We start from the raw sequence: 14,046 nt of genomic DNA on the forward strand, positions 1-14,046 counted from the left end.
GCTTGCATATTTGGTTATGTCCCAACACTTTTATTCTTTAATAATTTGGTTATGTCCAAACTATCTTAGCTCGTGTATTTGGTTATGTCCAAACACTTTTATTCTTTTCGTGTATGCTATTTTTTTATTTTTTTCAAGCTTACGATATATATACCACTAATGCCCCCTTAATATCCTATGAGTATGACCATAGGTTATTAAATTAATAGAGGTTGCAAAAAATACAACATATTGAAATGAAAATGAACTTTATTCGGAATTGAACAATTTATTAACAGAAGCATAGTAAAGAAAAACAAGAACAGTTACAAGTGACATCATTCCTACATTATTGATAGTAAGGTCGTAGATGTTCGTCATTCCATGCTCGTGGTACCAAATCCCCGCTCAATCTTGCCAATTTGCAGACGCCAGGTCGGATAACTGATTCGATCTGATAAGGTCCTTCCCAATTAGGCCCGAGCACGCCAGCAGCCGGGTCCCGCGTAGCTAAGAACACACGCCTTAGCACCAAGTCTCCCAAACTGAATTTTTTGTCTCGAATCTTTTTATTGAAATATCGAGTAGCTCGCTACTGATATGCTTCATTTTTTAGTTGAGCCTTGTCCCGTCTTTCTTCAATCAGGTCTAGACTTACTTCGAGCTGGGATTGGTTCGAGGCTTCATCATAAGCGTGGCTATGAATGATGGTTATTTCGACCTCGATTGGTAGCATAGCCTCGCATCCATATGCCAGAGAAAAAGGGGTATGTCCTGTTGATGTATGAGTTGTGGTCCAATATGCCTACAAGACTTGGGTAATTCTTCGGGCCATTTTCCCTTAGTTTCTTCCAATTTCTTCTTCATAGAACTCTTCAGGGTTTTACTCACAGCCTCGACTTGGCCATTCGCTTGGGGATGGGCCACAGAGAAGAAGCTCTTTATTATCCCATCTTTCTCACAAAAGTTGATAAACAATTCACTATCGAATTGAGTACCATTATACGATACTATCTTCCTTGGCATTCTATATCGGCAGATTATATTTTTTACCACAAAGTCCAAGACTTTCTTTGAGGTAATTATTGCCAGAGGTTCGACCTCGGTCCACTTCGTAAAGTAATCTACCGCGACTACTGTGTACTTAACTCCGCCTTTTCCAGTTGGCAACGAGCCTATGAGGTCAATTCCCCAGACCGCAAATGGCCATGGGGATGTCATCATAGTTAGCTCGGAAGGTGGAGCTCGTGGGATTGTGGCAAACCGTTGACACTTATCGCATCTCTTGACGTAATCAAATGAGTCTGCTTTGATAGTGGGCCAGAAGAATCCTTGGCGTATAATTTTCTTAGATAGGCTATGCCCCCTAGTGTGGTCCCCACAGAATCCTTCATGTATCTCTTCTAGGATCTTTTTAGCCTCGGGTGGAGTCACACATCGGAGTAGTGGCATAGAGTATCCTCTTCGATATAGCCTTCCTTCCACAATAGTGTATCTGGGAATCTGATACATTATTTTTTGAGCCTTGTTCCGTACTGGTGGGAGAATGTCGGTTTCAAGGTACTCAACTATTGGGGTCATCCAAGTTGGCTCAGAGTTAATCATGAAGACATCTTCCTGTTCAGGCTCGCTTATACTAGGCGTCGATAGATGCTTGATTGGTACAACGTTCAGTTCCCCGACCTCGGTGGATATGGCGAGCCTGGCTAAGGTGTCTGTATTCGAATTTTGTTCTCAGGGAACCTGCTATATTGTGTAAAACTTGAAATGTTCGAGAGCTTCTTTTGCTTTTTCTAAATATGCAGCCATTCTTGTCCCACGAGCCGGGTATTCCCCTAAAATTTGGTTCACCACCAACTGGGAGTCGCTGTAGCAATGTATCGCCTTAGCCTTAAGTTCCTTGGCTATTCGAAGTCCTGCCAGTATAACTTCGTATTCACCCTCGTTGTTGGACGCTTCGAAGTCAAATCTCAAAGCGGAGTGAAATCGACTCCCAGTTGGGGTGATCAGTATGATTCCTGCCCCCGACCCATTTTCGTTGGAAGACCCATCGACATAAAGTTTCCACATCTCGCGAGCTGGGGTTATAACTTCGTCGTCAGTCATTCCAATGCATTCCACTATGAAGTCTGCCAAGGCCTGTCCTCTTATGGTTTTCCTCGGATGATAAGTGATCTCGAATTGCCCGAGCTCAACAACCCATTTTAGTAATCGGCCTGAGGCTTCTGGCTTGGATAAGACTTATCGTAGTGGTTGGTCGGTCAGCACATGGATGGGGTGCGCTTGGAAGTAAGGTCGGAGCTTTCGAGATGAGTGAATTAGGCTGAGAGCCAACTTCTCCATTAAGGGGTATCTTGATTCTGCCCCCAGTAACCTTTTGCTGACATAGTATACTGGCTTTTGCACCTTCTTCTCGAACGAGCACGGCGCTAATGGCATACTCGGTTGTAGCGAGATATAGGTACAAAATTTCTCCTGTGATAGGTTTCGACAAGATAGGAGGCTCCGCGAGGTGCTTCTTGAGCTCCTAAAATGCTAGCTCGCATTCCTCTGTCCACTCAAATTATTTGCCCCCTCTCAAAAGGTTGATAAATGGAAGACAACAGTCTGTAGATTTCGAGATAAACCTACTTAATGCCGCCATCCGTCCAGTCAAACTCTGGATATCTTTACGCTTTCGAGGTGAGGGCATGTCAATTAACGCTTGGATCTTGTCAGGATTAGCCTCTATTCCTTGAGCATTCACAATGAAACCTAGGAACTTCCCCGAAGATACTCCAAAAGAGCATTTATGGGGTTTGAGCTTCATGTTGTACTTCCGTAGCACGGCAAAGCATTCTTCAAGGTCATCCACATGGTTATTGTTATGTTTAGATTTAACTAACATATCATCACCATAAACTTCCATGTTATTACCTATCTATTCAGAGAACATCATGTTTACGAGCCGTCGATATGTGGCTCCAGCATTCTTGAGCCCGAACGGCATGACATTGTAGCAGTACAGTTCTTTATCTATCACAAAACGCGTATGCTCTTGGTCTGAGGCATGCATGGCAATTTGATTATATCCAGAATAAGCGTCCATGAACGACATAAGTCCATGCCCAGTTGTGGCATCTACGAGTTAGTCGATACGAGGTAGGGGAAAGCAGTCCTTAGGACATCCTTTATTGAGGTCTGAGTAATCAATACAGGTTCACCATGTTCTATTAGGTTTCGGAACTAGTACCGAGTTAGCGACCCAATTCGGGTAGAAGGCATCTCGTATGAATCAATTTGCCTTCAACCTGTCGACCTCTTCCTTCAGGGCCTTCTTCCCGTCGTCGTCCAGGAGTCTTCGTTTTTGCTGCTTCGGGGGGAAGCTCTTGTCAATATTAAGAGCGTGGCTCATCACATTCGAACTTATCCCTACCATGTCCGAATGTGACCACGTGAAAACATCCTGGTTCTTTTTCAAAAAGAAAATTAATTGCTATTTCTTTTCTTCCAGAAGGTTTTTCCCCACCTTCACAGATTTTGGGGGGTCAACCTCTTTGAGCTCCTCTAACGGCTCTAGATCAGCCCTTTCTTCTATTCTCGGATCAATTTCTTCGTCTATCTCGAAGACTGTCCCATCCTTATTCTGAATCATGACAAGTGTTTGTGCACTTGTCTGTTTCTTTCCTCTAACCGAAATGCTATAGCATTCCCTCCCTGTGAGCTGGTCCCCTTTCAGAGTCCTGATGCCACTAGAAGTCGGGAACTTGATGGCCAGATGCCTTACAGACGAAACTGCCCCCAGCTCTATTAGATCGGGTCTCCCGAGCAGTACGTTATAGGCCGATGGCAGATCCACTACTACGAATTCCATCATCTTGGTTGTCGAGACCAGGAAGTCTCCCAAGGTTACGGGGAGTTCGATGGATCCCATACAGGCAATCCCTTCTCCTGTAAAGTCGTACAACATCGTTGCACAGGCCTTTAGGTCGCGAAGCGTGACTCCCATATTTTCTAAGGTGGCCTTGTAAAGGATATTTACTGAGCTCCCGTTATCAACCAGGACTCGGTGTACCCTCTTGTTCGCGAGCTGAAGGGTGATGACCAGCAGGTCATTATGAGGAAACTGTACATGAGACACATCGTCCTCAGTAAAAGTTATGCGTTAAGATTCAACCCTTTGCTGTTTTGGAGCTCTGGGTTCGGGTTCGTAGGGAGACCCGTCACCAGTTTTCAATTCATTCACATATCTTTTATGGGAGTTCTTGCCCGATCCTGCAATATGTGGTCCCCCCAAAATGGTTATGACATCTTCTCCATCAATCGGAGGGGGTCGTTCGTCCTCCCTTGCTCGGGAGTTGTTATTCTGGGCAGGTGGAGCTGCTACTGCCTTCTAGCTGGTGGAAGCCTGATTGGGGTTTTGATTCCTAACATATTGCCTGAAATATCCTCTCGAGATCAGGCCTTCGATCTCATCTTTTAATTGCCGGCACTCATCGGTTGTATGTCCGATATCTCTATGGAATCTGCTGTACTTGCTAGAGTCTATTTTCACTTTTTGGTTCCTCGTGGGGTCCGACCGTTTGAAAGAGACCTATTTTTCATTATCCAAGTAGACATTCTCCTGAGACTCATTGAGCTCGGTATACACTTTGTATACGGAGAAATATCTTTCCCCATTCTTCTTCTTTCCCCCTTCCGCCTCGGGGTTATTCCCTTCATTCTTCTTCCTTTTAGAAGGGTTGTCCCCAGGGGGTTTTGAGGTCGTATGATTCACCGAGGTTGAGGCAGAGTTTGTGTTTGTTGTTGTAGTTATGGGCTGAGAGTTCATATTTAATGCTGACCTCGCCTCTTCTACATTAACAAACCTCTGAGCTCGTCGATTGAACTCGGTTAAGGACCTTACAGGCTTCCTCTGCATATCCTCCCAGAGAGGACTTCCAGGCATTACTCCGGCTCGGACAGCCATTAAATGGCCATTGTCGTTGACATCACGAGCTCGGGCGACTTCCAAATTAAACCTTGTGAGGTAACTTTTCATTGTTTCATTCGGCTGCGGTCGGACATTGGTCAAGGCAGACGCCTCGGGCCTAATTCCGACCATGGCTTTGAATTGCTTCTTGAAATCTCTAGATAATTGATCCCAAGAAGCAATCGAATGTCTTTTGTATTTTTCAAACCAATTTTTTGCTGGTCCCGTGAGAGAGGCTGGGAACAGCATACACCTGAGCTCGTAGCCCACGTTACTGGCTCATGCCTAAGAGACTGTATGGATCTGAATTTCCATCAAATGGCGGGACATGGGGAATTCTAAATCCTTGAGGAAACGGGGTGTTAGAGATATGCGGGGCAAAGGGCTCGAGTTCTTCATCAAACTCTTCGTCACGTTCCCCGCTGCGTTCGTTCTGCAAGAGCCTGAATGCTCTTTCCAACTGCTCAATCCTTTCTTGGACTGGATCTATGGGAGGTCTGGCTTGAATCGGGGGGAACTGGTTATCGTTGATTACAACTCCAGTTCCCCGCCTCGGTGCAGGATGTTTGCGTCCGTTGAGATGATCTCTCAGATCTGGATTCAGGGGATTATCACGTCCCCGATTATAGTTTAAATGCTCCCGTAAATCTGGGTGTTCTCCTCGATTTCCAGTGTTCCTAGGCTTCGGGTTATATATACTCACAGATCTAGTGTCACCCGAGCTTTCGCTAACATGGCTCGTTGCATGATTATTACGAGATGGGTTTCCTGCTGATCTCCTTGTCTCGATAGTTTGAGATCGAGACACTTGGCTTCTTGTGGGATGGGGACCCCTACGCTCCCTAGCAGTTTCTTCATTCCCATGTCTTCGCCCAGCTCGCCTTTCCCTATCATGATGGACCAGTTGTGCATCCCTCCGAACTGGTGAGGGGTGCTTTATTGGCGATGGTGGGTGTCTTATTGGAGAGGGTGGCTGCCGTCCATTACGGGGCCTAGAAGGTCCTGAATTTTCCCGATCAGGCTCTGGCACATTCTGCGTGGCACCCGAATTTCGGGTCCAAGCCTCTGAGGGGGCTCGGTTATTCCCTATTCCTGCTGCTGCATCTACAGTTGGGTTGGCAGCACCTTCAGCCCGGCTACCTCTCTGGGGTCTTGGTTGGACAGGCTACTCTGCTGGTGGCGGAGGGTGCTCCGCTCTTCTGGTAGCTGCATTTTTACGCGGTCGCCCTCGAGGCCTACGAGGTGGGACACAAACAACCCGCGGAGGCGGAGCTTGGGCATCTAGCGGAGGTGGGGCCTAAGCCGTCTATGCTTCAGTAGCTATTCTGGCTAGCTCTTCGTTGCATTTTTTAGCTTCTGCCAACTGCTTGCGTAGTTGGCAAATCTCGAGTTCCACGATCGGAACATATCTCTCAGGATTGTAGTACATATCCTCGTCGGCCCTGGGAGTAGGTGGTCCCCGAGAGTCAGATGAACCACTCCTCTCATCGGGATCAGAATTCACCATAGGCTACTTTCCAGGGCGCCGGGGGTACTCATCTTCATCTAAGATTTCCTCCTCCAGAATATTAGGATCGCTTGCAGCCATTGCTAATTCGAGAGGCTTTCTGACTAAACAAATTAACGCACTGTTTAACGGCTCTCAATGAAAGCACCAAACTGTTGACGTCGTTTTTCGTCAACTTGAAAAGGAGAGCAATTAAACAAGAAAATATCAGAGGAAATGAAATGAAATGAATACAAGAGATTTTTACGTGGTTCAGCAGTTAAATCTGCCTAGTCTACGAGTCTGTGTTATTAGCACTTGGGAGCTTTCTGGAAACTTTTCAGAGAATAGTTGCCTAGAGTTTTTCCTCAAGATCTCATAATTTCAGTCATTTACAAATGAATTATCCCACTCTATTTATAGAGGGTTTTTTCTGAATTGTTTCCCACATATTTCGGGAAGATATTCTATAAATCAAATAAAATAATGTCATTAAATGCATTAGTTACTACGTACGCGGTAATATCCCACAATATCAGGAATTTAATAACAAATTACATCAGATCTCTTAATCATAGGAAATTTATAACAATAAATACATTCACACACAACTGACGAGCTTAAACACTATATCCATGTGCCTTCGAGACCGTTTGCCTATTACGAGCTCGTTGTCTTGGTTCGCCTATGCTCCCAACAAGTAACCATTGACGAAGTCACCCCCTTCGAGCTTACAGCTCTTGAGCTCGAACCATCTTGTCTGAGGGCAGGAAATGAATCAAGAAGTTTATACAAGTGTTGAACCATTACGAGCCTAACTTAAAAGCTCGAAGCACCTTTGAGGCTACATAATGCTCGAGCTTACGAGGTTGTCACTTATAGTGAAACTGTCTCTGACTTGTCAATCACATGATGACTGTGCTTATTTCAAGCTTACACCATACGAGCCTGAGTTTCGAGATCAAGATTTCTATTCTCGAAATATAACAATAAGTATATAAGTGTTGAACATAGAATAGGGTGCACCATTGGGGATTACAAAAAATTGAAAATTTTCTTCAAATATTATTAATTCAATATTTTGTTAAGGAATTATTAATTTGACATTAATTACATAATTTAGTAAAAAAATATTAATTACACAATGACTAATGAAAAAAAAAATAGTATTTTATTTTTATATTTTGAAATATAATGATCATAGGCATAAATTAATGTAATACATCTTACAAAAAAAGTCTCAAATTCGAATCATAAATTAGTACAGAAGGTACCAAATTCGAATCATCTTTCTCTTAATGTCAAAAATATATATTTTACATATAGAATTTGTCAAAAAAAAAAAATGTACTTATAGAATTTTTCATTAAAAATAAATTATAAATTTATTGATTTATTTATTTTGGAGCAATTTCAAAGTCTAGCTTTAGAACACATTTTTTTTTAATCCAAAACCCTAAAAACATTTCCTTTTCTCTGTACTCGCCCAAGCTTGCCTTCGCTCACTTCCTTCTTCATCGTTGCTACTACGCCCAAACTCACCGTCCACCTCAGTCACCAACTCGCGGTTCCCATAATCTGCGACCATCAGCTACCGCGGTAAGTATCTCACCTCTATATATTTTTTTCTATTTTATCGTGTGAATTTGTTGTAGTTATTATGTAGATACATATAGTATTTGATGAAATGTCTGTGAAGAATTGGTTATAGTAAGGAGCAGCTGATGAATCAACTTAGTTATAGCTGTTCATGTTCATTGTCCAATGTTACTGGAAACAGAAGATTGGGTTGAGTGGTCATGACTCATTAGTTGGATAAGCTAAGACTTTGCTGTTCCTTAAATACCCATGTTAATTTAAGTCCATTTTCAATAATTAAGTCCTTTCTCACGGAGATTATTTGAATGTAATAATATTTATTCAGTCTTTTAACATTTGAAGGAAAATGGAGACAACTTTATGTCCCACGTCTTCTACATATCATTTTCTTCCAGCTTATTCCTTTCCTAAAATCATTATTCAGAGTTGTTGGGTTGGTTATATTATTATTAGTGTATTTCAAATAATTAACAGCTTTATTTTTTATTTTGTTTAGAATTGGTGTACAATGGCTATCCCCACTCCAAATTCATGGGAATTTATTTGGTTAGTTATTTGAATGTGAATTTTGTATTAATTTGAATTTTTAAAGACTATTTGTTATTTCATATTGTATAAAGTGAGTGGTTCATATTACTAAAAATTTTATTCTGACTGAATATTTGCATAAAGTTTTGCCATCTGTTATGAAATAAAACTTTATTTGCAGTGACCTAGAAGTAGATTACGGGTCGGAGGAGAATGCTTCGATAGTCTATGCTGCATTAGCAGTTGATAAGGAGGTAATTCACTATGGTGCCCATTTCATCTTTAGACAGTAACTTACTCTTATAGAAATCTTTGGCTGATTGCAGTTGCAGCCAGACAAAGTGAAAAGGCAGATGTCCTTGTCTGACGGAAAGCTTTCAGTGTAAGTAACATTTGTAGAAACTTTGAAAAGAAAAAGAGTTACAAACCATTTTTAACTATTACATGAGGTGTCTGCTTCAGTTTAATTTTCAGGGAGCGGTATAGAATGTTTCGTTTAGTTAAAGTTGTAGCGATAATCTTGCGTGTTTGCTTGTATAATTTTAAGTATTTGTCACCAAATTTAAGATTTGAATGTGACGATTCATAATCGTTCACTTTGATGGTGTTTTGATATTTCATCGAGCCTGCCTCTTACTCTTGTCCCTGCCCAGAAAAGTGGCTCACATCTTCAGTATTTTGTATGATACAGGCATTTTGAGGCAGTTGAAGCAAGATTTCTTCGAGCATCCTATAGCGCTTTTGTTGATATCCTTACCCTTGCTACAAAAACTATCGAAGAATTCGGAAAAGGAATGGAATTGTGACAAAGATTGTGAACAACAATGTATTATTTTCTTCTAGTTAGGAGGGTGAATCTTGCATTGAATGAGCTGTAAACTGAATGAAAAATTGGTGTTTCTGAATGTTCTATTTTACAAAGCATGATTTCACTATATCATATATATTTTTTGTTTTGGGATAATTTGATACTCTATTATGCTACTCTCTCTTATCATGATGACCAGCTTTTGGAACAAGTCTTCTTATAAACATGAAAAATCTACCTAATAAATAGATTAGGTTTGTGGAGACAAAAAGTACTTATTCACTAGACATAAATTTGATAATTGTTTTCCCCAATTCAAGCACTAAATGATAGACGCGTGGTACTGCAATGCTTATAAAGCAGTTAACAGTTAAGATCAAATATCTTCAAGAACAAGAAAGCGAAAGAAACCTAAACTAGTCTTGTAATAATTGTTCCTTAGAGAGATTTTAAGGATAGATTTGGTATAAATGAACAATGAAGTTACCACTTTTTACATGCAATTTTCAAGAATTGGCAGTTGGGATTTAGTAGAAAATGTCAAATAGCTTTTAGTTGGTGAATTGACTGAGTGAAATTTGAGATTTGACTATACTTTTAAGTGAGTTGGTTTTTCCATCTTGGGTAAAGAATCCAAAGATAACAAATTAACGATTGCATTCATTAAATTGAAGATTCTTTGCCTTACATTTATAAATGCTTCTTTTGACCATACATGGAATTAAACCATACAGAGATTCAACAAATGAAAGCATATTACTGAAAATAATTATAAAATGATACATGATATGCCAAATCTAGGAAAAAACTTACAATATACTATAATTTTATCACTCGGGTAAAAAAAAAGAGTACTAGATGTGTATGGAAGGGCAAAGCTCTGCAGTCATTCCCTGCTTTGCTTTGGCTTCATTTTCTTTCACCACTCTATTTTCTCAGTATTCATCTAAGTAAGTGTATAGCGTGTCGTCTTTCTTCGACTTGCGCCGGCTAAGCAACGCCTTCAGAAGGCGTTTACTTTTACTGGGATTTAGTTCAATATCTTTGCCATTTTCCTTGTCAGCATGTAATCTCATTGAAGCGGATTTACGAGGCTCCGAAGGGTACTAAACACAAGTAAGAAAAACTTAACAGTTCAGTTTATGAGTAATATGCAGGGTGGAAGAGATGTTCAAAAGAAAATTAGCGTAGAATTCAATCTTACCCGTCTTCTTGCATTCGAAGAATTCGGAGTAGTTGGCCGGCTTGAGTTGGGAGTTATAGGTCGACTTGAATTTGGTGTTACAGACCTACTAGAGAGTGATCCAGAACGTAGAAGGGGAAACCGGTGAGGAGAAACTGTTCGCTTATCTGAGTTACAAGCAAAAATCACTATCAGATTATCAACAGAGTAGGTTTAGAAAAAGAGAATTAAGAAAAATTGATTTAAATAGAACACAGACCTAAATCTTTCTTGGGCATGGTAGAAGTAAAAGAAAAGACTGGAGGTCTCTGAGAAGTTTGTAGAGCAGGAGACGGGGAGCGCCCTTTACTGCATGAAATAAGACAGTATCATCACAACAATGGTCATAGTGAAGTAAATTTAAATAAGCTGAGCGATCAGTTTAAACAAAATTCAATTTTACCTGACTGTGCTTGTTGGAGTTTCTCTAATTGTAGCTCGAACAGCTTCATAAACACAATCGGATTACAAAAAGGACCGAACAACATTAAATTTGCACCCAACTTACATGCAATGAAACAAAGTAGAGATAGAAAACGCACTACCGTTTCTAAATTGATGCCAGTCATCTTCATCGTCCAGGCTGCATCCTTGGTATTTCGATTTAGCGTGATTGGCACCATGCATGGTCTCACCAACTGAACACCAATAAGGAAACATGAAATAAAAAGATTCAGAAGAAATACCAAAATGGTGCAGAAATAGTACTAATAAAGAACAGAAAAGAGAGAAGTATTTGCCTGGCAAAATGTACCGCTTGTGGTACTTTGGAGTGTTTATCACCAGCGATTGTTGAGTGAGACCCTCATGATCAATAAATTCTTGGCACGTTCTTAGCCTCTAAATAAACATGAAAATACAAACTTATTAGTGCCTCTAAAGTATTCAGATTTTTGTTTAAGACGAATCGCATACTAATAGACTAATGCTACATAGTTTTCAGAATTAAATATGGATCAAACTTTAGGTGTAAAGCTAACTGATCAGAGCTCACCTGTTCAATGCAGGATACTCGAAGTTCTGTTCCAGAAACTTCATCCACCTTTTCATCTAAGAGATCATTAACCTTATAACTCACTGAACCCAAATGATCCACTGTATTTACTAGTGCTTTAATGGCATAATCTTTTAAAGTTTCTACCACTCTGCACAAAATAAAGGCAATTTTTTTTTTACAATCTGTAACTTAAATAACCAGGGAAGAAGGAAAAACTTCTGAAAACAAAACAGTTCAATGAACAAATATACTCACATCTGTTTTTGGTCATCATTTGTATAAGAAAGTTCAAAATACTCAGCAGCTGAGTATAACTGTGATCTCAAATTCTTCAAATCCTGAAAATAACAAAATGACAATAAAGAATCGAACTTTAGGATAAAGGGAAGACATGAACTAACATGAAAACTTGATTGTTAGCAGTTTGAGTTGAGCCATAACACGTCAAATTTAAGAAGAGGCGCAGGAGTAGTACCTGAAGACTGTCTGAAAATAGCAAGCTTTGGTGCATAGAAACCTCATCAAAATTTGATGCTTCTCGAGGAATGGGCAGAGTAGATGTTGCCATGGTGCCCATGATTGCTAAGAGAATAATTTATCCTGAAAAAGTACAGATGGTCAACTTAATACTCATCAAAGAAGAAGATGAGAGGAATCAAAGGTGGGAAAATGGCAGAACCTAGCATTAACCTCAAAATTTGAAGGCCTGTTTTCCCTAATTGAAACTCAAATCCAGAGACTAATGAGAATATATTTATAATTATGTGAGAAACATAATCTGAACAGAACAGCCACCATGCTTGTCTGCGTGGTTTGTGTGACCACTAAAAGCTAATAATAAAATTCCAAAAACCGCTATTTTGGGAGCTTTCAACACTATTTTATGAAGATATACAAGAAATAAGCAACATAAAACAGGTAGTGCTGGCCACGTTTCTGCAACCATCTCAGAAGGAAATCAACATATCAATTATTAAAAGAAAATAATAATAAAAACATTGTTATTCCATACTTCTGTAACCACTGCATAAAAAGAGTATTTTGTCTGAATCTTCACTAATACACTGAAATTGTATAAAAATTGAAAGAAACCCACATAAAGTAAATAACACCTAATCCTTAAAAAAACACCAAAAGCTGTAAAATTTCACTCTTCCTTTTGGATTTGCCTGGATAAAACACAGGTGGGAATTTCTTTTCTTCCCAAAAAGACAATTGAGGTGAATGGAAAAGCCATTCTTATGTCCTATATGCTTGTTCGTTTTCTCAAAAGGAGAAAAGATATGCTCTCTCACTTCACTTCAACTAAAACAAAGCAAAAATTAGTCACATTGCCTCAGCTGGGAAGCCATTCCTTTTAATCAATACCATTTTCCCCACTCTTTAACCACAACCCAAGGTTTCTCAGCAACCAAACAGAGCTAACAAAATTCACAACTGGGTATAAGCAAAAAGAAGCAAAATTTTCCGAACCTGGTATTTTCTCTCACAAATTCTCGTTATGCAACCGAAAAGAAAGCCCGGAACGCCATAACCCACATCACAATTCCAGTTTCTGAGCATAAATTTGAAACCCAAATGGCTGAAAGGGAGGCAAATACCTTAAATAGGCCACTACTTTGATAGCGACCAATATTGTTTGTTTGGTATGAGATTTTGACTGAACAATGAGAACCCAAAAAAAAACAAAACAAAAACAGCAACAACCCTAGTAAGCAGTCTATAGTTTGGAATATACGTATAAGGACCTGAACAAAAGTTTAAAGCTCACAAAGAAAGAGAAAGTAGGAACAAGAACAACCATAGGTTCATAGCCAAGGGAATCCTGGGCATTGTGTATTTATATAGTAAAAAGTCTGCACTTTTGGCAGCTTAAAAACAATGAAAAAAATTAACAAATTATTTGAAAAAGAAAAAAAATATGGTGATCACTCTCTGCCCCAAAGTGTGAGTTTCCTACCATCATTACCATTTTAGTTGGGACCCATTTCCTTATTTTCTTCTAAAACAGGGTCCCCATGGAAAACCCACTTTTTTTAATTATAATTATTTTAATTTAGTTTTAAGTGTTGTTTAAAGTTTAAACACAAACAGAGAGAGAGTTCTTTGGTTATTTTGATTGGGTCAATTTATGTTTCTTTTTCTCTCTCCACTTGGAGACAGAAGATGATTATTTGTCTTTGAGTGGTCTCATTAAGTGGCTCTCCACTTGGGTTAAACAGTTTGCTCAGATATTTTTGACATTTTTTTTGGCTTTTTCAGGATAATGTTTTAATAATTCATTCACAAATTAATTTACATTAATTACTTGGGGGTGTACACTTATAATTTTTATACTATATTTGAACATGACTAAGTTGTCATGCCAATTGGAACTCACATTTTGTCACTTGTTATTTTTGGGACAGAGATGGGTATGTAATGTTGTGTATGAATGTTTCATCATAGCCACAACCATTGGCTTTAATGACTCCAA

At 39.7% G+C, this 14,046-nt stretch overlaps 2 protein-coding genes across 3 annotated transcripts; one reads left to right on the forward strand and one right to left on the reverse strand.

Moving 5' to 3' along the window:
- Positions 1-7,815: 7,815 nt before the first annotated feature.
- On the forward strand, positions 7,816-9,507 carry LOC133834476 (uncharacterized). Its single transcript, XM_062264101.1, has 6 exons — positions 7,816-8,015; positions 8,512-8,561; positions 8,725-8,797; positions 8,870-8,925; positions 9,018-9,085; positions 9,235-9,507. The coding sequence occupies exons 2-6, from the start codon at positions 8,524-8,526 to the stop codon at positions 9,384-9,386; spliced, it is 387 nt and encodes a 128-aa protein (XP_062120085.1). The 5' UTR covers positions 7,816-8,015; positions 8,512-8,523; the 3' UTR covers positions 9,387-9,507.
- A 484-nt stretch (positions 9,508-9,991) lies between these two features.
- Positions 9,992-13,480, reverse strand: LOC133834478 (protein ABIL2). Of its 2 annotated transcripts, none has more exons than XM_062264102.1 (10): positions 13,044-13,480; positions 12,046-12,170; positions 11,826-11,908; positions 11,568-11,718; positions 11,314-11,413; positions 11,116-11,211; positions 10,977-11,019; positions 10,794-10,882; positions 10,556-10,701; positions 9,992-10,457 (listed from the first exon to the last, which is right to left on the reverse strand). In XM_062264102.1, the coding sequence occupies exons 2-10, from the start codon at positions 12,145-12,147 to the stop codon at positions 10,287-10,289; spliced, it is 981 nt and encodes a 326-aa protein (XP_062120086.1). In that variant the 5' UTR covers positions 12,148-12,170; positions 13,044-13,480; the 3' UTR covers positions 9,992-10,286. The 2 variants fall into 2 exon arrangements, with proteins under 2 accessions (XP_062120086.1, XP_062120087.1); XM_062264103.1 differs by having other exon boundaries at positions 11,119-11,211; positions 13,044-13,479.
- Between the last annotated feature and the right edge of the window lie 566 nt (positions 13,481-14,046).

The sequence above is a fragment of the Humulus lupulus genome, chromosome 5 (genome assembly GCF_963169125.1).
Source record: "Humulus lupulus chromosome 5, drHumLupu1.1, whole genome shotgun sequence".
In the NCBI taxonomy this organism is placed as follows: Eukaryota; Viridiplantae; Streptophyta; class Magnoliopsida; order Rosales; family Cannabaceae; genus Humulus; species Humulus lupulus.